The sequence below is a fragment of the Colias philodice genome, chromosome 9 (assembly GCF_061535455.1).
Source record: "Colias philodice isolate Cphi_HAF_F1 chromosome 9, ilColPhil1 Martin Lab GWU primary, whole genome shotgun sequence".
Lineage (NCBI taxonomy): Eukaryota > Metazoa > Arthropoda > Insecta > Lepidoptera > Pieridae > Colias > Colias philodice.
The window spans coordinates 11,951,891-11,977,140 of NC_143094.1; the positions used below are offsets into that span (position 1 = coordinate 11,951,891).

The following is a 25,250-nucleotide window of genomic DNA, read 5'->3' on the forward strand; positions in this document are numbered from 1 at the left end:
TTTACGAGATAAAAAGTAAATTTGCTCTAGATAGCACTGACGTTTACATAACAAATGATATAACAATCACAATTCACGTAATAGACTTAAGATTATAATTACATAAAACCCATTACTTTTTTCCATCTAAGTAAATGTCTGTAAACCGGCTTAACGACTTCTTTCTCTGGAACAAGTGGTTCAAGGGATTATAGCGGTTGTGTGAACGTGTTATGGGGTAGATTAGCATGTGGGGTAATAATAGTTATGGGACAATGTGTGCAGGGCTGTAAAGGGCTTCGGCCGTTTGCGCAGTTTCGTAGAAATATAGTACCGGCGACTTATCATGTTATATTTTAACTGCACATTGCTGTGTTCCTATTGTAGTTAATAGATTCATACGAACACTTGAAATAACTTGTTCCCGCGGTTTTACGGCTGTGTTTCTGTGGAAAACGACCGACTAAATCAATTTATTTATTAAATACAGCACATTAATGTTTGTTACACTACAACTGTTTTACTATATCGTATGAGACTAGTACAAATATAGATTTAGGGCTTTGAAGGGGACTTATTGCGAAAGCCTCTAAAATAAGAACCCATTATTGCACTTTACTGTCCTATTAGTAGTATTTCTTGGTAAGAAAGAATTTCAAACCATAATAAACTAGATTTCCGCCCGCGGCTTCGCCCGCGTTTTCAAAGGAAAACCCGCATAGTTCCCGTTCCCGTGGGATTTCCGGGATAAAACTTATCCTATGTGTTATCCAAGTTACCCTCTATATGTGTGCTAAATTTCATTAGGATTTCGCTACAATTTTAGAAACATCAATGAGAATTATTGTTGATTTTACAAACATAGTCTGTCTATCAAAATACTGACCTTGTCTTAAATATTAGCAACAACACATTTCCAGCGTTGCTAATTAATATTCAGTCATTTAGTTGTAATTATTTTTGTTATTATAAATTCGAAGAATTGATCCGTCTAAGCTGACGAATTCCGAAAATACAATTCAAGCTCTGATTCACAGAATTCACGATAAGTACCTAATAATACATTATTTCAAAACATGTGGTAGCTTATGGTTTTGTGGTTTATCAAGGACATACCAAAGAGCAACCATCGAGTTCAAAAATATAATACAATACTTAATAACTAGTAAATAGCATTTTATATCTACCCGCATATTTTTATGGCCTTCATAAATCATTATCAGGTCATTCAGATGTTATGAATAGTTTTATTAAGACGTAAAAATTTAATGTATTTTTCAATGTGCCACTGTATGAGGTGTCAATCTTCATAATACATAGGAATTTTGTTATAGAGTTAATCGAGTATGAATAATACTGTCCGATATTATAAGTTGTGGATATAGAAAGTCATGAATACCACATTATTTCCAAACAAAGGTATTGCAAAGAAAACTAATTACAAATTCAGAGCATGTCAAATATGACACGGAACGTACTTCAGTAGGCCGATACATTCCGATGTGTGATTTCATAGTCGAATGCCTATTTAGGCGCGCGGCGAAATTCAGTGAAGCGTACCACAGACTATCCCTTGAGCTCTCAATATTCATAACGGCCCGCCATTGTTTCCCGCCTTTTCTTCTGTCACGTACTTATGGCGCCATATTTAAAGGGACGTGCCACTAGTTGCACAGATAAAAAGAACTCCGAAATGTGTTATAGCAAAGGGCTCTTGGATACAACGTTGCTTTGAAAGGGGTCTCGATAAATTGGCCGTTTTCTTGACCCAAAGAAAATTATGAATGTGTTTCAGAAGCACCGTTACGCATTAAAATAAGTTCTACTAGTGTGGCTCTTATGTGCTTTACATTTTAAATTGTGATGGTTATTGTTGCAAATACATGTTATACGTGTGTCAAATACTATTTGTAAACAGCGACATAGACACAAAGCGTGAAATATTACAAAATATTCAGGAAAATTGTATTTAAATGGTACATATTTTGTAGTCGTCAACTTTCTTAATCGGATGAAAATATTACGATTTGCCGATATTTTTATATCCTACTAGCGGTCCGCCCCGGCTTCGCCCGTGGTACATATTTACGTTTTCTCTACATAAGAACCATCCTCGTACTTCAAGGAATATAATAAAAAAAGAATTATCAAAATCGGTTCAGCCGTTCTCGAGTTATGCGCTTACCAACACATTTTGCGATTCATTTTTATATATAAGAGAAGAAGATAAATCCTATTAAGAATAAACGAACAGCTACTTTTTGGTCGACGATTGTTTTCTAAGCTACTTTTTCATTCTTCCTTTCATTATCTAACCACATAGGCTATATTATAAACATTTAAATTTACAAAATGCAACAGATCATTAACATTAAACACAATTAGAAACAATAAAACGCACAAGGCAACAACATTTGGCGCGTGTATACAGACCGCCATAAAACGTGTGATCCAAAAAGCTGACCCAATTGGGAACTATTTATGAACTCGATTCATCGCTGACTCATTTGACAGTGATGATCGCATTCTGATTGGTGACTAGGATTCGGTGGTCTTTGTTGCTAAATGTTAATTGTAAATTAATAGTAGCTGGTAGGATCAAAGGCATGTTAGTGAACTTAGCAGATCATTTTTAGCAGATCAAAAAAAAAATGTGAGTTCTTATCGCGTGCAGTTGAGTTCTACAGTTCCTGATACTTTTTAGAAATACTCGCGTAAAATGAAACACTAGAAAATTTATTTATGTCATATTTCATCACGCCGTAGCACCATGCCGTAGCATCATGCCGTAGTATCATGCCGTAGTATCATGCCGTAGCTTCATGCCGTAGCATCGCGCCGTAGCATCACGCCGTAGTATCACGCCGTAGCATCATGCCGTAGCTTCATGCCGTAGCATCATCCCGTAGCATCACGCCGTAGCATCATGCCGTAGCATCATGCCGTAGCAGCATGCCGTAGCATCATGCCGTAGCATCACGCCGTAGCATTAAGCCGTAGCATCACGCCGTAGCATCACGCCGTAGCATCACGCCGTAGCATCACGCCGTAGCATCATGCCGTAGCATCACGCCGTAGCATCATGCCGTAGCATCACACCGTAGCATTACACCGTAGCATCACGCCGTAACACATGCCGTAGCATTACGCCGTAGCATCACGCCGTAGCATCACAGCGTAGCATCACGCCGTAGCATCACGTCGTAGCATCACGTCGTAGCATCACGTCGTAGCATTACGTCTTAGCATCACGTTAAGCCGGGTCCAGGTCGGGTTTTTTCAAATGTCGTTTGTTAAGGTAAAAACGCCAGAACTATTTCTAAAAAGTATCAGGAACTGTAGAACTCAACTGCACGCGATAAGAACTCACATTTTTTTTTGATCTACTAAAAATGATCTGCTACGGGAAGTTGGCAGATCATTTTTTCAAATGTCGTTTTTTAAGGTAAAAACGCCAGAACTATTTCTAAAAAGTATCAGGAACTGTAGAACTCAACTGCACGCGATAAGAACTCACATTTTTTTTTGATCTGCTAAAAATGATCTGCTAAGTTCACTAACATATCAAAGGCAGCCTTTTTATTTCTATTGAGAGTTTTAAGTACCCTTAAATCCCTTATCTATAGGTTTTCCAACAGTTGTACTATAGAATTGATTTATTTGAGTGTATCTGTAGTCAGAGTGCCTTTTTTGCCACAGTTCGAGCTAAATTAAAACTTAAATATCATACTAAAAAAAAAAAATTCAAGTAATGTTCAATTTCAATAAGACGTATCTATAATGTTACTATATTCCACTTTTCTGCCAAAACCACTAAAGTTTGTATCTTATATATTTTTTTTACTCTAGATAGGGAAACGCTTGACCACAATCTCGCCTGATGGAAAGCTAAGGCGCGGGACATATACAAGCGGCACGGCGCGCATCGGGCGCACTGCGGGCGTGCATCGGGTGCGCTATTGGCATTTTGTATGAAATAATTTTGGAAAGGCGGCGCAACCGTTGCACAACCGTGGCGTGCCGTCTCGACGCCTGTCCAAAATTCTTTCATACAAAATGTATAAGAAGCACGTGGTGCAAAACAGATTCAAGAGGTGCGCTTATGGCACGCCCGCGCCCGCGCCGCTTGTGTTTGACCCACGCAGATGCCGGTCTAAGATGGTACGCGCTTCCCTAGTAGGTACCGGTTCACTCTTCGCTTGAATTTAATTAATTATTATAATAATATTATTAATTATTAATTAATAATTTAATTTTAATTGAATCTTAATTAATTTATTTTTTAATTTTGCTACAATTATGCTTTATTATATTCACCGTCTCTGTCACGTCTGATATCAATTCTAATTTTATTACTTCGAAGATATAACTTCAACATTGATTAAGAAATAGAAAGGTGTTATCTATTGTGGCAAATTGATTACAAATTAGTTACAATCTTTTTATAGAATGTTAATTTATTAAAATTAACCGCTATTACATAAAAGCGTAAGTTATTGTGAGAAGAAGTTATATTTCAGGTTTACTCCGAAGGTTATCTGATATTGGCTTTATTGGCGAGATTTATCAATAATTCAATTATGTAACGTAATGGCTCTTCTCTAGTGAAAGTTGTTAACTCTGCTAATATATTGCGATTTACATAATATATTAGTGTGTGTTTGGATTTCTATGTTGCGTAAGATTTGGGGGTTCTTTGATCTTTTGGGATGTGTTTGTGAAAGATTCCCTAATCCATCGTATTGTATAATAAATAAACAATAATGTAATTCAATCGATATGATCTGATTTCGATTCCCCGTTGAGGCAAATCATTTGATTGTTATTTGTTTTGCTTAATTTAAATTAATTACATTGAATTTTTATATATATAAATGGCAAGATTATCAGTTTTGATTAAATGAAAGGTAATTACATAAATAAGTGTTTCAATACTTTAATTGAAATAAGAAGATTTTTTTTTTATATATACTTAAGCGGGCAAGTGAGCAGGCGGGTCAACTGATGGAAAGTGATGCCCGCCGCCCATAAGCATTCGCGTTGTCAGGGGCACCGCGAATGTGTTGCCGGCCTTTAAGAAATTTATATGCCCTTTTTTGGAGGTTTCCTTGTCAAAGACGCTTGGAAACACCTCAGATGGTAATTCATTCCATAACGATGTTGTTCTTGGCAAAAAATTCCGGGAGAATCGCATTGTAGTAGAGCGCCATGCATCCAGATGGTTAATAAAGTACATCTGAAACTAGGTAAAACTTAACCATTTTCCCTTAATTATTTACTTAATTAATTTCTATTATTGGTGCTGCTGTTACGACAACGCTCATTGAATATAAAATAAAATAAAACGTTTAAACATCCGGCGAATAATGTGAGATAATCGAGTTTTAAATCCGCTATAAAGTCATTAATTTTTAAATATATGATACTTGACTGCAACATTATATCTTCCAAATTCAAACATTATCTAACACTTCATAAAAATATAAAAAAAATGTAAATCATCAACATCAACAGCTAACGTTTCCCGCTGCTGAATATAAAAAAATACTAATACAATAAATATAAAACTATTAAATTTAATTCTCAAATAATACCAAAGAACAATAAAACAAGCGATAAAACAATATCAATACGAACAGGTGTAAACCCTCGTTAAATATTTATAAACGATGGCACGTACCATTTTGACGAACCGTTTTTGTGACACAGTAATTTATAATAGGACCAATTTATAGCACATGTATGAAGGTATGTGACGAAACACAATAGGGTTGCCAAAATTTAATTTTTAAAGTATTTTTTTTCTCTAAAATTAGTATCTATATTTCACACTTTAACAATTAAGTTCCAAACACTTGATAGGCATTCGATCTATATAACATGTTTTAAATGATCTTTTTGGTAAAGTTATTCTTTAATCGCTCTGACGATTACGTTATCCATACTTAATGCAGGTATTTAACTGGACAGCCCTATCGCGAACAATTTGCACAAAAAACATGCGCATACGCAGCATTGCGCTCACAAGATGGCGCCCATTAAAATTCCCGCCCGCTCCACTGTCTATTTAGAGCAGAGTGGTAACGACCCCTGGTCAATTTTAATTGAACTATAATAGGATAATTTGCTATATTTTTACATTTTACTAAATATTTCGGAAGGTTATTGAACATCTTGTACCTAAAATAAATACTGTAATTATTATTTTAAAATGGCTATTAAAAAACGACTAAGCTATCGTAGTTAGGTATAGGTAGTTAAGTAGGTACTTCTAAATTAAATTTACGACATTTACAAGTCACAATACATAAATATGCGCTTCCAGAAAGCAATGCAAAATATTTATTGTATGTTTATTAAAGCTTAACTTATAACTGTATATTTAAAACAAAAATATATTTAATAACAACATTGCGTTGAAAAAAAGAGTTAATAAAACACATATAACTCAGAAAATGTTATCAAGATTTGCAGATAAGACCATCTGCATCGCCGTTAAATAAATTTCGCGGAGTATACTAAAATTAAATTTTTATAGTGGTTTTTAACTTGATTTACTGACGAAAAATTGCCCATGCGCCCATGAAAGTTAACTTACGCTTTTCTTCTTTCTGCTGTTTAAGACGCACGAATCAACGTTTGAACCTGGGACATTTCGATCAATAGACGAAAATTTAGTAATAAACGAGGCAGTCAATCTTCATACGGTGCCCGGGGTAAAGATCTAGATTAAAATACATATGCTCTAAACCTAACCCTTGGCAGTGTATCAAATAATAAATTCAACTCGTATCACGCGTGGAATCCGGTAACAAAGAAGCAAATGTGATTATGTAGTCTATAATTTATCTCTATTTATTATTGTAATTTCATCTAGATTCGCTTAGTTCTGCGTATCAGTGACAATCCACTATCCACCACTAAGCGCTCATAATCCTAGCGCATATAGCCAATCTACTAGTAAGATGATAATATGAAGTACTCTCCCGTAGTAGTTTTATCTTCAAAACAGCACTAGGATTTCCTGACAAAGATTGAAAGGAGAGTTCACAAGTCAATCCCGCTCACATTCCGATCCCATTCTGTCCCAGTGTGAGAACAGGACCCTATGATTATAATGTAATCATCGGTAATGCCGTCCGTCCGTCACACCTACTACAGTCTGCAACGTATCCCACGCTTAACGCTTTGTGTTTGTTATGTCATGTTTATTTTGTTACAACTTATTCATTATTACCATTGTTTTTGATTCAATCTGCACCTTTGTTCAAATGCTCCATTTTTTCAAGATTTTCTTTAGTGATAAAGATTACGTAACGAAGTCATCTAGATAAGCATAATTTGCGATGATGAATAAATGTATAGTTTCTTACTAGTTTAGCACTATGTGTCAGGAGCTTAAGGTAGGACTTACGACGGACTAGTTGTAGCTCGCGGCTTTATTCACTTGTCTGGATAGAAAGTAGCCTTTGTGCCATAATTTCAGACTTTATCTGCATTACTGTGTCAAACTCCAATTTGTTTGTCTATTTTATGACATTTTTAATATAAATCTATTATTTCTGATACCACTACATAGGTAAATAAAATGTTTATTATCAAATACACAATCCTACATTTTCCAAATATGAGCCAGTTAATAAATAAATGAGAGTTAACAGAAGATTTAACAATACCATCAGTTGTTTTTCACTTTCATTGCCTCCTCACATTCCTGTCCGTCTCGATGTCTTCATGCAATCCTTTCTTTTAACACCTCGTTGTATTTAAATTATCATCATCTTGTTTAACTTATTTATGATTTGGTTCGCAAACAAAACAAAGGTTTTGAAGGTATGCGATACGCATGTTGTTCTTATAACTTTATTTGTTTATTGCATTTGAAGACTCTTTAATTTTGATGACTCGATGTTAAAGCGTTTGAAACATCTTGTTTAAAATATATGCATTGTGTAACCTAACAACCGTAAAAGATTTAAATAATTACAACATGTTCACAATTAATTAAAAACTGACACTAAGCCGTACTAGCCTCTAGGCATTCTATCTGAATCCGACTCGAAGGACCACGGAAGCGAGTACACAGCTAATAAAGGTACTAACCATTTGATACTTAATGTCGTAACAAATGATGCACGACGTAACCCAATCCTATACACCGACGTGATCACGTCAATGTTAACAGGTTGACAGAAGCAACAAAAGAAAACAATTGTCATTAACATCACTCAAACTTTAACTCTAACACCAATACTTAAGGTCGATTGTTAATAGCTGCGAGCAATAATTTCTATTGACATAGAAAGTGAGTGAAGTGATTCCTAACTATTGTGTGTGGAAAGTCAAGTGGGTGTTGGCGAATGGAAAACGTCAGTGAAAACTTAGTAATTGTTTGTCGGCTTCCTTGATGATATGCGAGGTCAGGTAATACAATTAATGTGATAATTCTTGTCTATGTTGTATTTGTGTTTACACTGTTTATTATATTTCTATAGAATTAATTCTCAAGTACATATGGATTGGAATAATAAGAAAATGGTACGATCGAAACTAACTTCATGTTAGTTATTTATGTTTTTTTGTTCTTATACAAACGCAATTAATTGTGTCTACGTTGTTATATTAAATTATTCCGAGAGTACAAATCAAATTAAATACATTTCGAAACATTCCAAGTTCAATGTTTATATGCTAATAACACGTTTACAGACATGGCTTAGTTTAACTGTTAAATAATGTTATAGTACCGAAGTAAGACGTTAATACAGGCCTTGGTAATCAAAGATATCATTGTTGAGACCCGCTGTATCAATAATTAAACTGTCATTCAATCGGCCTCAACGTAATTATCATAAACAGGCTAATTATTAGCCGATCTAATTCAGTTAGAAGGTGAACATGAACGCAAGGCTCACGGAATGTAGTCGTTGAAAGACAATTGATATGGAAACGCGATTATACCACCTGTCAATGTTACCTATGTACGTTAAACCAAACGGTTTCAAGGTGAGATGTCAAAATATTGTACCCACATTCTTCTTGAATGTCGAAGGAATAAATTAAGATTGCAAAGTTTCATTCATAGTGCCACTATTTACATTTTCGTTGTAATCAATTTTATAAGTGACCTTTCTATTGTTGAATTTGGTAGTGCAATTATTTGTTCAGTTAACACAATCAAAATAATAATGACGTAACTGACAAGGTTATGGTAAGGAAATTCAATTAAGAGGCAAAAGTAAAACATGACACCATTACAATGGTCGATTAAAATTCTATATAGACTGGACATACACGTTCTTATCTAATATCGAAAACACTGGGTTGTTTAGTAGAAACTTAAGTCTTCCTAGATATATTTGGAAATAAGGTTCTATTCGCCAAATGCATATATTTAAATACTTCCTGCTAACTATAAATAAACATTATAAATCTCAAAATAATAATTTCCGTTTTTTTCCAAAACATGTATTTCGTATCGAGAACAACAAAGGATTTTGTACGTCTCTATAAGCTTGATGTCAATTGTAATCGATAACATGCTATATATAACAATACGTTTACCATCTACCCACAACGACATATCAAACAAACGACTACCAAAACAAGCCAGCAGCCCAAAATCTCACACCGATTTGTAACCGTCATATGGCATAATGGCATGATCTACTTACCGTGAAATAAAGTAATGAACTGTCAAAACGTGATGCAGACAGCTCTATTGGCGAGCACTAAACCAAACTAAACGGTCCATCATTAGGTACGATACAATATCTGATAACCTTATAATGTTTGCACTTTTGTTCGATGCGGAATTGTTTTGTTCTTGGTTGGCTTGTTGAAGTGTGATTTTTGAATGATGTGAAAAAAAATGGTCAACTCGACAATTTGAAATGAATGAAATGAAACATTGAGCTGCAACATGAACTGCTTATATAGCATTGATTTTAATTATTTATCATAAATAATGAATTTAATTTTTTTTTTTATTATTATACATTATAATTTATAAGGAGTTTCAAAAAGTGACGTCCGATGTTTACTAATCTTTATTGATCGATTTAATTAACATGTGCATGTAACGCTGCCAATCCGATGTTTTTTGTTAGTTTCTACCAGAGATAAAACAGAAACTCTCTCACGGCTTAACCACTCTTCGACGGTTAATTAGGAGCTTTAATTTTCAATAAAAAATCCACTTTAAATGTTGCACTGAAATTCGTGGAAGTGAATGAATAATCATTCCTAATTTACATAAAACAGATTTCATTACAGACTTGCAAATGAAATGTCAAATAAAGCACATGGTAAAAGTCGGAATCACTTTCAGTTTCTCTCTTTTCCACTTTTTACTTGCTCTTATTTTCGGATTGCGTGTACATCGATCGAGAAACGAGTTTCAACGGCCATTTAAATTTCAGCACATATTATTATTGTTAAGCTCATTAAACTTCCAATCGCAATATCAACCTTAACTATATCTAAAGCAATTTCCTAAACACTTAGTTAAATGAAATGGTTGCAATTATAGGGTTTCCGTGCAAATCTTGATAATTGTTGCTTCCACTGTCCAATTATAGACCGTATTCTTTAAAATTTTGAGTCCAAAGTACGTCAGCGGTTGCGTTTGGAAAGTGAAATGGGAGCGCACCTGACGTTTCTTTCTTTACGTCGCGGTGTTCTTTTGATTCAGTGAGAGTGGTCTAGATGCGATAATTGTGCCGGTAGCGAATCCGTGACGAGGTCGTAACGACCCTGCGTCGATGCCGGCCCGATCGGAACTATTGGAATTCAGAGTCATTGGGCCAGTGAACAATGCACGACTCAACTGTCCGTTTTGGATTTTTTAATCTGTTTCGATGATTCGAATTTTAAATTTCGATAGAATGTTCGAGGAATTTTGTATCTGTAATAACATGACGTTGACGTTTTCATAAATCTTATTTTAACGTGTATTTTTACCAATGTTGACTTAAGAAAACCAATAATTAATTTCAATTATTAAATAATCTTTCAAGCGAGTGACCATGTCGCAAGATAATATCGAGACTTTTACTAGAGCGAATAATCGATCACAATACGAATCATGAATAAAATTCATTAGCTCGAGTCGTGATACAACTGATATTTACGCTATTGTGTACTTCTTCATTGAACTTGACACCGCTTTGTTATTTTTCGCGATGTGAAAGTGACATTGTTGACTTTTCTATTATAGTCTGCGTGTTTTTATCGATTTTCAAATGTATCGATCGTGATTTCGATTGCTGCAAAGTAAACATTTAATGAGAGCTTTTTTCGCCTTTTGTATTCAGATTGTTAGTAGTTATTATAGTTTTACTGAAATAAGTAATCAATAATGATTCAATAGGAACTTCTGTGATCTTTGGGACATAATGAAGTCGTAAAAACTAATAGGTCCAAGTGTTGCTTGTTGATACTCAGGCAAAAGTCAACGATAGGCACAGATATTCAATTGCTGATGCTGATTTATGTACTTTAAAAATTATGCATTACGGTTTGGTAAGTTAGGTAATCTTAGAAAATGACTCATTGCACAGTGCACTCCTCTTTGAATGTTTGCCTTATTTACGTATTTCACTTTATCTCATCATTCCTATACAGTAAAGATCATCTTAATTTAAATACTATTACCTACAAGTAAGAGTAATTTCCACTTTAGTGCCGTATCTAAGTTATCAAAGAGCGATATCAAGTAACCCCTTTAAGGAGCATTTCTCCGACTTTCACAAATCCTCGCATGTTAGCCACATGATTAATCTAACAGACTCGTGCGCAGACGTCGAGGCGCCCGAGTCGCTAGGCTTTCCATATTCCAGTTTTCATGTGACGTGTGTATGGGCTAAAAGGTTAATATGAACCTTGATACTTACTACCCTGATAGGTTATCGAACACTAAGGAGCACTTAGAGTTTGATAAGCTATAAGCTTTTTTGGTTGATATTTAAGTCTACTAGTCGGGTTTTAACTTATCTGTCAGTTAAAATGCATGAAAATATAAGTCAAAAAGTGTATAAGTTATCAGGAATTTATGCCGGTTTGACTACTTGCTGATAATGATCAGCAAGTGTTGAAACCGGCACTACGAGTCATAACGTTTAGCTATAGATTTAACTAAAATAAAACTAAGTTTAACGTCAGCGTATTTGCTTTGCTCGTGTAAAAGTACCCTTAATCTGCTTGAACGCATACTTATGCACACAATATTCATATTTTGATCAATGACTTATCCTTTTGATCTGAGTAATATAAAAAACGTGAAAGTTATCGAGGATGGATAAACGGAAAGATTTTATTATTTCTAGAACTACTATTTTGTATATATTGTTACACAGATCTTGTCCAGATCTATATAACACTAGTGGTCCGCCCCGGCTTCGCCCGTGGAACCTACATGTTTAAACTATCCTATCTCTCAAGTTGGATCGAACTGCACATGGTGTGCGAATTTTATTATAATCGGTTCAGTGGTTTAGGAGTCCATTGAGGACAAACATTGTGACACGAGATTTATATATATTAAGATTTGGCCTTTATTGAAGCTAGGTAGCTATTGCTAGTTAAAAGTAAAAAGTAGGTTTTACTCTGAAATACATAATTATAATAGTTAATAATTTGTCCCATTTATGGTAAACGTGTGGTGCACCTACCCGTCGCATGCCGTTGAAAGCGCAAGTCCCCCAGTTCTCACGACCCTCTTCAATCGATATTTAATCGTATAGTTTACACTTTCGCGAATATATCTCATGTGAACGTGGAAGAGTCAATTCTGGATGCTTTTCGTTTTTGTAAATATTGATGTTAATATTTTAAGTAGCAAATTATTGTATTTATTGGATTACCTAAGTAAAAAAAGTTTGATAGGACTTAAGATAAAAAAAAAATGATTCAAAATTTAACAATTCAAATAATGTTTTTGTCTTTCATTATCTCTTTTTTAATTTTAGGTTTTTTTGTTCATTGTTTCCAAACAGTGTTAGTCAGATTTTATAGAAATAAAAGTTCAGTGAAATTATTTCGGTTCTTTTCAGTATTTGAAATTTGTCTATATCAAACATGAAATCACACATTTATTAAAAAAAGTTCTGTAATAAAAGATGCTTAACTTAAAAAAAAATGTTAATCAAATCTTAAGGTTAGTTCTAATGGTAATTGTTTAAAGATAACATAAATAGAAGCTTAAAATTTAACAGGTGTACAGGTAGGTCCCATACCCCATGTCCCACTGTTAGCTTATCCAACGATTTAATGGCCCCATTAATTTCCATTGGGACAATAAAAAAACTATAAATCCAAAAGGAATAATTGATGAAGTGATACGTCATTTTAATACAGCTTTATATGGACTCGGTGGGTATAAATTATGTCAATGCAAGTTAGATATCGTGGTTTAAGTTAAGAAAACTAGCGTCTACTTTAATTATTATCAACCTTGGTTTTTCAGTGGTTTAATAATTTCAATTAAATCGACGTATGACGTTATATTTTAAAGAATCAAGTATGGTTTGCTTACTAGCAGCCAAAATTATGGAGAGATTGTAAGATGGACAATCTTTTATTATCAAACACTCTTAAAACATAAGAAATTTTCTTAGAAAGTAAAAATTTACAAGTCAGATAACATATTTTTATACGTAGAAAAGTTAAGATTAAATCAAAGACACGCAAATGTACAAGGTGATTCTGTAGATACATAGAAAATTACGATACGATTTGGTAGATACATGATCATTTAAAAAGTTGCTTACAAAATCGCTACCGCTTATAACTCACCCCGTAAACATATAAATAACCGAACCGCACCAATCCCGGGGCGGTTTTACGCCTGTCCGCGTCGAATTTACGATTGTTGAGGAAATAATTCTTAGACTTAACTCTAAGCTCCCGTGCTCTATGCTGCGCCTGTGGATTTTTGTGTTTGAAATTCGAAATGTTTATGAGCTATCTGTGAGTTAATGAAGGGTTTTGGAACTCTCCGACGGTTGTTATGTTTCGTGTTTCAAGGCAGAGGCTGAAGCGATGTGTTATTGAAATATTAAATAGTGACTTATGCCCATATCTGTATTTTTTTAGAGCTATAATAATACATGTTAGACTCTTGATTTGGAAACAAATGTGGTTTTTGGCACTTATCTCGATTTTAATCTGCACATATTTCTAAACATAGAGATGTGTTTAGAAATATGTGCAGTTAAAAATAGTCTGTTATACATTACTTATTTAAATAGTTAATTACCAGAACCTAGGTCCATGTTACATTTTATTTATGCATCCTGCATCCAAGTTTTATGCAACCAGTATTTTAAATGTCTTGTTCACTTTTTATAGCTAAAATTAAGATGATTAGCGTGTTAGCAAGAAGGTATAAAGTTTAATGTTGTTAATCTTTCGCTTTACGACCAATTTCGTGGCGACCAAGGGCCTGGTCATTAGCTTGCTTAGATACAAGTTTTTTGGTATCTTCACCCTTTTTAGGGTTCCGTAGCCAAAATGGCAAAAACGGAACCCTTATAGTTTCGTCATGTCCGTCTGTCCGTCTGTCCGTCTGTCACAGCCGATTTACTCGGAAACTATAAGTACTACAGTGATGAAATTTGATGGGAATATGTGTTGTATGAACCGCTACAAAAATATGACACTAAATAGTAAAAAAAAGAATTGGGGGTGGGGCCCCCCATACATGTAACTGAGGGATGAAATTTTTTTTTTCGATGTACATACCCGTGTGGGGTATCAATGGAAAGGTCTTTTAAAATGATATAAAGTTTTCTAAAAAACATTTTTCTTAAAGTGAACGGTTTTTGAGATATCAGCTCTCAAAGTCGTAAAAAGTATGTCCCCCCCCCTCTATTTTTATAACTACGGGGTATAAAATTCTAAAAAAAATAGAGGTGATGCATGCTAATTAACTCTTTCAACGATTTTTGGTTTGATCAAAGTATCTCTTATAGTTTTTGAGATAGGTTGATTTAACTGTAATTTATTATATTTGCTGCTACGGAACCCTTTGTGCGCGAGCCCGACTCGCACTTGGCCGGTTTTATTATTGTTTGGTGCTTTTGGAATAATGTTTCTGTTTTAGTGTTTGAGATTCTTCATTATCGTTGAAATTGTTTATGTTTGCGGATTTATTTTTCACAGTTGTTCATGGTTTTGTGTTAATCTACTGGGTTTTCATCCAAATATTTTATTAATTGTATGATTTTATAGAACTAACAACTTTGGCTACACGTTTTTAAATGGACTGAAACGAGAGCCTACCTGCGTTACTAGTAATCTTTATTAAAAGAATGTATGCCTTTATTAAAAAAAGATATTTTCTTTATTAGTAACAGCTTTTTTGCACGACTTACCAATAAATTTCTATCTATTACATTACCTTCTAAAAATATTGGTATTGGTGTTCAAAATCAAAATTAGTTCACATACACACAACTTCATTTAGCACCAACAGTCGTTCCTCTCACGCACAGCCCAGGTACGCCCATGAATTCCAAAGGTCGAAGCACCTAATCTATATACTCCGACCGTTGACCCTCTTACACAATGACACGCGTGTCGACGTCCTGTCCGTCTGTCGCAAAAAGTTATACAGTTATGTGTATACCAGAAGCTCTAGTAAAATATTCCACTAGGTACATATAGCTCTGTATAGAATGGTTCTATTATCTTTCAGGTGTGTATTGAATTAGAGATAGGTTTAGAACGAAGATACGCATTGAAGTATCACTATTAGATGGTTCCCTATATTGTATGATATTTACGATTTGTATGTTGATGCAAATAATCTTATATATAAAATTCTCTTGTCACAATGTTAGTCTGCATACTCCTCCGAAACGGGTGGACCGATTCTCATGAAATTTCTGTGCATATCGGGTAAGTCTGAGAATCGGCCAACATCTATTTTTCATATGTACCACGGGCGAAGCCGGGGCGGATCTCTAGTAATTTTGTATTTTTATCGACTTGACTTGGCCTTTCTATTACTATTATTTTTAGATTTTTTTTTACCTCTTTAAAACGCATAACATTACGTTATCCTCTTCTTACATCATCTCCGAACTTGGCCACAGCTCAGGTTTTTATTCCCAAATATTTATTCACACAAAACCCAACAAAGAAAACAACACTAATTTAATATCGAAACTGCACACGATACCCAATCTTTTTTGTCCATAAAAAGTTAGATTTATGTACCCGATAATGTAATCAAAGAGTAATAACTTACAATAACATAAAAACGACGATGCGATACGTAACCGTCGTTTTATAATTAATAACCATTTTTGATTACGAGAATGCGAACCTGTAATCGATTGTTTAACACGCCGCAAGAAAGGTCAAATGTTTTGACATTGTTGGCTGGGTTATTTCGTAAAATATAAACGTTGATGCGTAATCGTTGTGTGAAAATAATGTAATAATAATATAATACGTATTATGGGTAATAAAGGGTTTCTATTATTATTATGGGATATTCTTTTATACACTTGGCTTCATAATATATTTTTGGGTATATTCTTGGATTCTACTCCCATGAAAACCTTAAAGAGAAACACTTCAAATAACTAATTAAAAAGTACAACAAGACTGAACAAAAGCTATAGCTTACTTATTTAATTATAAGCAATTTAACAAGATTTTACAAACATTCCTATAGAGTACTTTCATGTATTTTAATGCTTTTTATTTTTGTTACAGGCCAGTCGGAAGATATCAAAATGTGGATACCTGTTCGTGGCTCCAGGGTGGGACTTCTCCAATCCGCTCTACAGGACAAAGGTCAGTATATGATTATATACTAATTACTAGATAACCCCGTGACTTCTTATCACCTATTTGTATTTTTTTTTTAAATAATAACTGAGAAACATAAACACCTACATGTTTCTCAGCGTTTAAACTTAAATGTTTGATCAAATCAAAATTGGCCATATCGATCCAGCCATGCCCGAGTTTTAGGGAGACAAACGAAGAGCAATTGATTTTGTAAGTTTTATTATGCTTAATTAGGTATATAACATACATTGTGCTTGCTTTGATGTTAACAATATGCAAAGAAAGAATGAAACACTCCAAAAATCAAAATATTATTATCAAAGATAATAAACAACGTGTATCAAGGCGTAGTTCCCAAAACTGAATGAAATGATATTTTATTGGCCGTTCTGCGAAATCGAATACTTCAATAAACAGAAATAAAACAAGACGGAATTAAAAGCGATTCGTAGTAGATCGCTTTTGGAATATATCACGAACAACTTTTTGGTTTCAACTTTTTAAGGGTTGCCACACGTTAGAAATTAGTATAGTATTTTTAACATTCTTTTTATTGAGTATAGTTTTATTACTACTTAATTTGTTTATTTATAATTTCTGGAAATTTATAATAAAGTCCATTTATAAGCCTGTTATATTCATAGGAATTGAATCGATAGCCATTTTTTTCAAAATCGGTTAAAATAAGGCACAGTTCATTCATACTTTAAACGCATAATTTGCGAAAATATTAAACGGAAATCTCATTGCATACCTATTGAATACATGTCATCGATAATTTAATTTGGCACTTATATCAATAAATCGATAAATAAATCGGTTTTGAGGATACGATTGATACGTTATCGTAAATGCGTCAATTTGATAAAAAATTAAAGAGATTCGTAAAAAACGGTAATTAAGATTAAGATTGATTTTGTTTTAATTTGATTAACTCTTCAAACTGGAATCAGTTACATTAATTGATATCGTTGTATAAGTAAATTAACATTTTTTATTTATTAATTTATACATCTAGGTGTACCTACTATAAATATTATAAAGCTGAAGAATTTGTTTGAACGCGCTAATCTCAGGAACTACTGGTCCGATTTGAAAAATTATTTCAGTGTTAGATAGCCCATTTATCGAGGAAGGCTATAGATTCATATCTTCACGCTTATTAGACCAACAGGAGCGGAGCCACGAGGGTGAAACCGCGGGGCGCAGCTAGTATATTATATGCGTGAAATTTAGTTATACAAATAATCATGACGAGTGAATTTTTGTTATGAATGTTTGCTGTCTTTATAAATTAAATATTGCATGTAATCTTGTTTTTATAAAAAAACAAATTCCTTTGGAATTCATTGTATACTTGATCGATCGGTTACAAGAAGTGATTATTTATCTAACTCGATGTACCTTTAGATTCTCCAACAAAAGATTTGGAAAATAAAAGAATGCAATTTTGTTGATTTTATTTGGGTACAGATCGTATTCGAGATAGTAAACGATGTGTTTTGGTTACGCAATATTCGAGTTTATTTATCCACACAAAACTGAAAAAATTGTGTGATTGTTTATTTAAAAACCCGCGACCGCCTCCTTGGTACAGTGGTTCGATTCCCGGTGGGAAGAAAAAAAATGTCTCGGTCTGGTAGGACACAGAAGGCTTATCACCTACTTGTCCCGTAAGAAAATCGATCAGTGAAACAGATGTATATAATGCATCTGCCCCTTACCCCACTAGGGGAAATGGGACTTCACTTATTTAAAAAGCTTATCATAAGTAACTTATTATTTAAAAAAAAACAAAGATTCAACAATGGCAGACATATATTCCTAGATTTTAGATATTTAATGATTTGTTAATTATAGATTCAGTGCTAAGATTTCTTTAACATAATATTCAAATAAAAATTTGTTTTAGTTTAACTCACTCCAATCGAATTGTGTACCTATGCCTGTGAACAAAATTTACAAGTATTTATGCGGTCTCAAATGTTATTTTGCTAAGTAATCGATATAAAACATTTGATTTTCAATTAATAAACCATTTATGCGATGTAGTTCCAATAAATATCTATAGAATTTATAATATTTTTACCTTTCACGAATAATAACATAATCCAGTCTTTATTTGCCCTAACCATATAAAAGCAGTCAATTGGCTTGACTGGAAACAGAATAAAAGACAGAGAAAAAAAGGACTTTTGTCAATATACCACTTATTTACGATCCAAGCGGAATGCATTCAGAGTTTACCATCTGCAAACGAATTATGGTTATTATGCAAACCGTGTAAAAATTGTAGTCCGAGAGCACGCGGATGTATGGGCTATGTTATCGATAAATCAGTGATCTTGGATTTATGTTAACTAGCTGGCCGCCCACGGTTTTGTTCGCGTGCAAGTTACTAATACATATTTCCACTTCAATCTTTTCAATACTATTAGTTTCGAAACAAAATTTTACTTGTCTGGATCGATGGTCAATATCAATTAATGAATTATCAATGCTAGTCTATTTGGATATTTCGATATATGAAAATACTAGATTTCCGCCCGCGGCTTCGCCCGCGTTTGCAAAGGAAAACCCGCATAGATCCCGTTCCCGTGGGATTTCCGGGATAAAAACTATCCTATGTGTTAATCCAAGTTACCCTCTATATGTGTGCTAAATTTCATTGTAATCGGTTCAGTAGTTTTTACGTGAAAGAGTAACAAACATCCATACATCCATACATCCTTACAAACTTTCGCCTTTATAATATATATTAGATATTAGAAATATTACAATATTAGAATATTAGATATTAGATTTTGCCAGCTTTTTGGAAACATTTATTAAACTAATTAAAGAAAATACACTTATACGAAATTCACCGTCCACCTCCTACACTACAGGGTCGTCGTGTGATCACGATCGGACCAGCGGGGGGTCGCGCGGCGCCAAAAAGTGCCAAAAAAACTCAGGCGCGAATTTAAGTTGAATATTATTAATCACAACAATTGAAAGAGACTTTATCAATTCGCTTGTCAGGATTGTGGGCACGTGATGGTTTGTTTGCGAATAAATTGGAGGACTTTCTTATTGGCTTTGGTAATATTAGGTAATGTTTTTTTACTGGTGCTTTATATTATACTAGCGACCCGCCCCGGCTTCGCACGGGTGCAATGCTGATACTAAATACACTACAGAAAAACTGTGAACGTTGTATATAAAAACATAGCGACTCGCTCTGGCTTCGCACGGGTATAAAATAGATAGCCGGGCGGCCGGCCGGTACCGCCGCAAACGCTACGTCCCGCAATTTTTAAATCTGTAATATCTTCGAAAATATTCACTTAAATCATACGGTGTAAAGGGCCATATAGATCTATTTTAAATGAACAATGTATTCAAGGTATTTAATTTGTTAAGGATTAATGCTGTATTGGTTAAAATCGCATCGAAAATTTGCCATTATTTGTCGTAAAAAGTAAATGACAAAAAAAAGTTATTGTGGGTTATCCATAAGAGATAGACATATACCATCGCGGACTTTTCTGTAGATCTTTTCAATGTGTATAATACTTAGTACATTATTTTGATAAAACTCGTAGGGTTTAGCCTGCGTTTGCAATGTAAGCGGAGAAAATGTAATTTTTTACGACATCACATTAGAAATCTCAAAAATAACAGTACTTCTCCACTATTTAATGGATGTTATTATACATATAAACCTTCCTCTTGAATCAATCTATCTATTAAAAAAAACCGCATCAAAATCCGTTGCGTAGTTTCAAAGATTTAAGCGTACAAAGGGACATAGGGACATAGGGACAGGGAAAGCGTCTTTGTTTTATACTATGTAGTGATATTGAACTGGGTTTTTATTTTGTGAAGTAACAATGGTATTGTTTTATAAATCAGGCGTCATTACTTCTGTAATACATGGTAATATAACCTATCGAGAATAAAATAAATAAATGAACATCAATCGTTTTCAGAACAACAAAGAATTACAATAGAACCTAATTTCATCTGTGGCATTTGAAAAAGTTTTTAATTTGCTAATTTTTTTACTCTAAACACCTCTTTTCACAACCGATCATCCTTAAACAGCTATAGCTCATCACAGTACCTATATTAAAAACTAGCGGTCCGCCCCGGCTTCGCCCTTGGTACATATTTACGTTTTCTCTACATAAAAACCATCCTCGTACTTAAAGGAATATAATAAAAAAAGAATTATTGAAATCGGTTCAGCCGTTCTCGAGTTATGTGCTTACCAACACATTTTGCGATTCGTTTTTAAATATAAGAAGATTATAGGTATTTAAAAATCGATTATCAACACGCATGACCACATACCATAACCTTTAACTCACAAAGAAATGATCCTCGATTTTTTGTGCACATAACAGTGTACTGTGTAACCCAATAACCCCCAAGAAAGGTGGGTGGTGCCGCCTCTGTCACGACTGAATACCACTTCAATACCATCGTTAAGAGTGACATTCTTTCCTTGATGATCTCTAACATATCACACGATTTAGTCTACATTTGAATGCATTCTGTGGGTTTTTATCACGATGTCCCGTTGTGTGCAAAAATTTTATCCACGTGGTTATGGTAGAGGACATTTTAATTTGAGTTTTTGTAACGATAATATAAGCCAATTTTGTTCTCAAATAACTACGAAGGGTTTGTCTTGATACGGAGACATTCCATTATATATTTTTTGATCTGTTGTATGTTTTGCAAATGATGAGTAGGTTCCAACTAAGATATTTCAACAAAAATGAACTTGCATGCAAATACGAATATTCACAGGCTTTCAACAGAATATGATTTTTTATTGATAAACCAAAGTTTCCATAATCAAGAAACTGTTAAATATAATATTACTAGCTTTCCGCCCGCGGCTTCGCCCGCCTTTTCAAAGAAAAACCCGTTCCCGTAGGATTTCCGGGATAAAACCTATCCTATGTCCTTTCTCAGGTATCAAAATATCTCTATACCAAATTTCATGCAAATTGGTTCAGTAGTTAAGGCGTGATTGAATAACAGACAGACAGAGTTACTTTCGCATTTATAATAGTATGGATTGTACGAAAGACATTTCAGTAAACCGGGTCAAATTTGGACAGATATTATGTTAATAGCTGGTTAATTTAACCTTAAGTATTCATAATCAGTCTGATCGAAGTATTGTGTATTATTACAATTTAGAACTTGTTGGGTAGATAAATATCGGGTAAAATGTTAAAGCTATAGGCCCTTGATAGACGAAACGTAGAAACGTTATCATAATTATACTTTTCGTTATTTTACGATTAGCATTCTGCCAATCCGTTCAAAAATGTTTGAGTTTATCCCTATATATATACAAGTTACAAAAAAAATATACCGGCCGTATTGAGAACCTCCTTCTTTTTGTGAAGTCGGTTAAAAATCAAATTGAGTGGTTTTACTGATGACAAAAATTATGCAATAAGATGAAGATATGATTATGTTCAATCACTAAGTTTTATTACATCTCTAAGAACTAATCGAAGTACGATCTGAGTCATATTCAAAGAAATCAATTTATAAAATACCCAGAATTTAAGTGTGATTCAATAAAATTATCACTAATTTGGAAACATTATTATTAAAAGCTTTTAGGAACTAAAATATTTGTGAAACAAACGAAGATAACAATATTAAGGCCCACAGCTTCACTTTGCTTTTGTGCTTTTTATTTGCTATAAAATACTATCTGTATGGCCGTTGGGGCAGAAAGGTTCTCGAATGGAGACCACGTACTGGAAGACGAAGCGTGGGACGACCACCCACAAGATGGACAGACGACCTGGTCTGAGTGGCAGGGAGCCGCTGGATGCAGGCCGCTGGTGACCGGTCGTGGTGGAAAACCCTGACTCCTGAGGGAGGCCTTTGTCCAGCAGTGGACGTCCCACGGCTGAAACGAACGAACTATCTGTATGAGATTTAATACAATTCATACATTAAAACCTCTTAACTATCTATATATTTATAATATTAGTAACATAGTATTTTTGTAAACCGCTCTGTATGTACCCAGCCTAAGGGCTAAGTTCGTACAATCGATTTATCGAATAAGTCTTGAACTTCGTGATTTACCAGCCTCTGTTCATTATCCTTTAACTCATTCTTTGTTATAACTTCCAATTCCACTAAAATATGAGCTTATCACGGTAATGGACTAATATTCATATTGCATTATATTATTGACCTTTCAATTTTGGATAGACTTCAAATGTAGAGATCATATTTCTGTATTTTATTTGTTACTATTATATCGTATTTACTTAATATAAGAATGTTCTATTCTGTAATTCGGAATATTGTACTTCTTTTTAAGCAGGGATGTAACGGAGGTAGTTTTATCGGAACCGAAATCGGAATCGGAGTTTTCAAATTTGGTTTATCGGAATCGGAATCGAAATCGGAATCGAAATCGGAGGCAGGGTCAGTTTGTTTAAGGACAATTAAAACATGATTTATAGTCAACTAGATTTCCGCCCGCGGCTTCGCCCGCGTTTTCAAAGGAAAACCCGCATAGTTCCCGTTGCCGTGGGATTTCCGGGATAAAACCTATCCTATATGTTAATCCAAGTTACCCTCTATATGTGTGCTAAATTTCATTGTAATCGGTTCAGTAGTTTTTACGTGAAAGAGTAACAAACATCCATACATCCATACATCCATACATCCATACAAACTTTCGCCTTTATAATAGTATTAAGATTCTTTTCATTTTTATTTTTTATTATAAAATAAAAAACAACTGTGAAAAAAAATTGGCATAATTCCAAATGAACAAAATATAAAATTAATGAATTTAAAGTTTAATTAAAATTAAAACCCAAAGTAGCGTGTTACATTTGGTGACATTACAATAAATGAACAATAGCTAAAGCAAATTAAATTAAAATGGACTCCAAAAGTAATGTATTGTACTTTATGAACAAAAGCTTTGATGCTTTGTAACAACTAACAAGTGAAAAAATAATTGATGATAGAGTGCACGTAGTGGGGGTCGGGGGATTCCCCGCGCGACATGTATGAACCTGTTCGGCACAGGCCGTCGCGCGCCGCCCGCTTTGTTTCGTTCGACCTCCGATTAACATCCGATACAAAAGTATCGGAACCGAAGTCGGAACCGAAAGTGTAATAATAATCGGAAGTTCCGACTTAACGGAACCGGAATCGAAGCTCCGTTACATCTCTGTTTTTAAGCCATGCTAGTGTTTGGTGGTTATGACGTAGGTACTTCCAAAGAGGTTAGTACTTACTGTATTCCATCACAGAAAAAAAAATGCTTCTGGAACATTGTTAAAAATTACTTATATCATAATCTGTGCTTATATTAAGTACTCCAATCATTAATTAATGTAAACTGTTTTTATGTCATCATCAATGTTTGCCTATTTCGGCGAACGTTGAAGTCATATTAAACAACCTTCTATTAGGTTAATGTACCAATTCCCGCGGTTTGACCTTAGGTGTGGCTATGATAGCATTGCAAATTTTGTTCTTCAGTTTTTATACAAATAAAATAACTATGTACCTATATATGAAATCATAAATAGAAAGAAATGCTGCAATCCTGTGTGCTGCTGTGTATAAGAAAATGTCTTTGAATTTGGGTAATCGTATGTAAAAACAGCTACTCTTCATTTTAAGAAGTTTTTAAATGCAAAGTAAACAAATTAACAAGCAAAGTATGGAAACATAATTTATGAAAACTACATCAATCTTTCCAACGTTATTTTAAATGAATTGAACGCAAAGTATACCAAAATTGATTTGTATTATATTATGTTCACAAAAATCATCCATTAATTCGCAATAATCTATTGAAATAATTCCGAAGTCATGTAGTTTTCGCTCTAAGCTTTATCTTTAACGAGGCATGATGCAACTGGTTGGCAAACTTGTGGTTTTGATATTTTACAAATAATCAGAGACGCAGTCATTATAAATGTTGCGAAATTGTATTGCCAATTTATTAACATTATTTCGTTTGCAATGGTATTGGAATATCGTAATAGTAAAATATGTAAGTACTTCTAGTGCGCATTTTATAAGAGGATTTGAAAGTAGAGAGTAAAATCCGTCTGCCGATGTAAAAATGATTGTAATGACTATTTCTCTTCGGTAATTAATGCCTAACTTGGAATAGCTCTTAGAAATAAATTTTGACCCAATATTTGACAATTTATCGACACCCAGTTTCGCTTCGACCAAAAAATGCATAAATAATTAAGAAGATCTTTATTTCAGACACAATAATTACAATTTTGCATACCTATGTATAAAAGTATTTTTTAAAATTATTTATTCAAAAAGAATTTCATTCAACAACTTATGTTCGTCACCTCGCCAAATTTCAGAATTCAGTTATTAAGTAGTTGAGACGTGAAAGTCAGATTCATGTTGCTTATCCGAGTATGGTTATAAACTTGTGAAACCGA

At 34.0% G+C, this 25,250-nt stretch overlaps 1 protein-coding gene across 1 annotated transcript in view; it reads left to right on the top strand.

The window, feature by feature from the left end:
* The window catches only part of osp (myosin phosphatase Rho interacting protein outspread), a 256,619-nt gene that overhangs the window by 89,081 nt on the left and 142,288 nt on the right, over positions 1 to 25,250 (top strand). Inside the window, exon 2 of the mRNA XM_089698688.1 lies at positions 16,705 to 16,785. Within this exon, the coding sequence (XP_089554814.1) occupies positions 16,705 to 16,785 (81 nt within the window). The remainder of the gene's footprint in view (positions 1 to 16,704; positions 16,786 to 25,250) is intronic.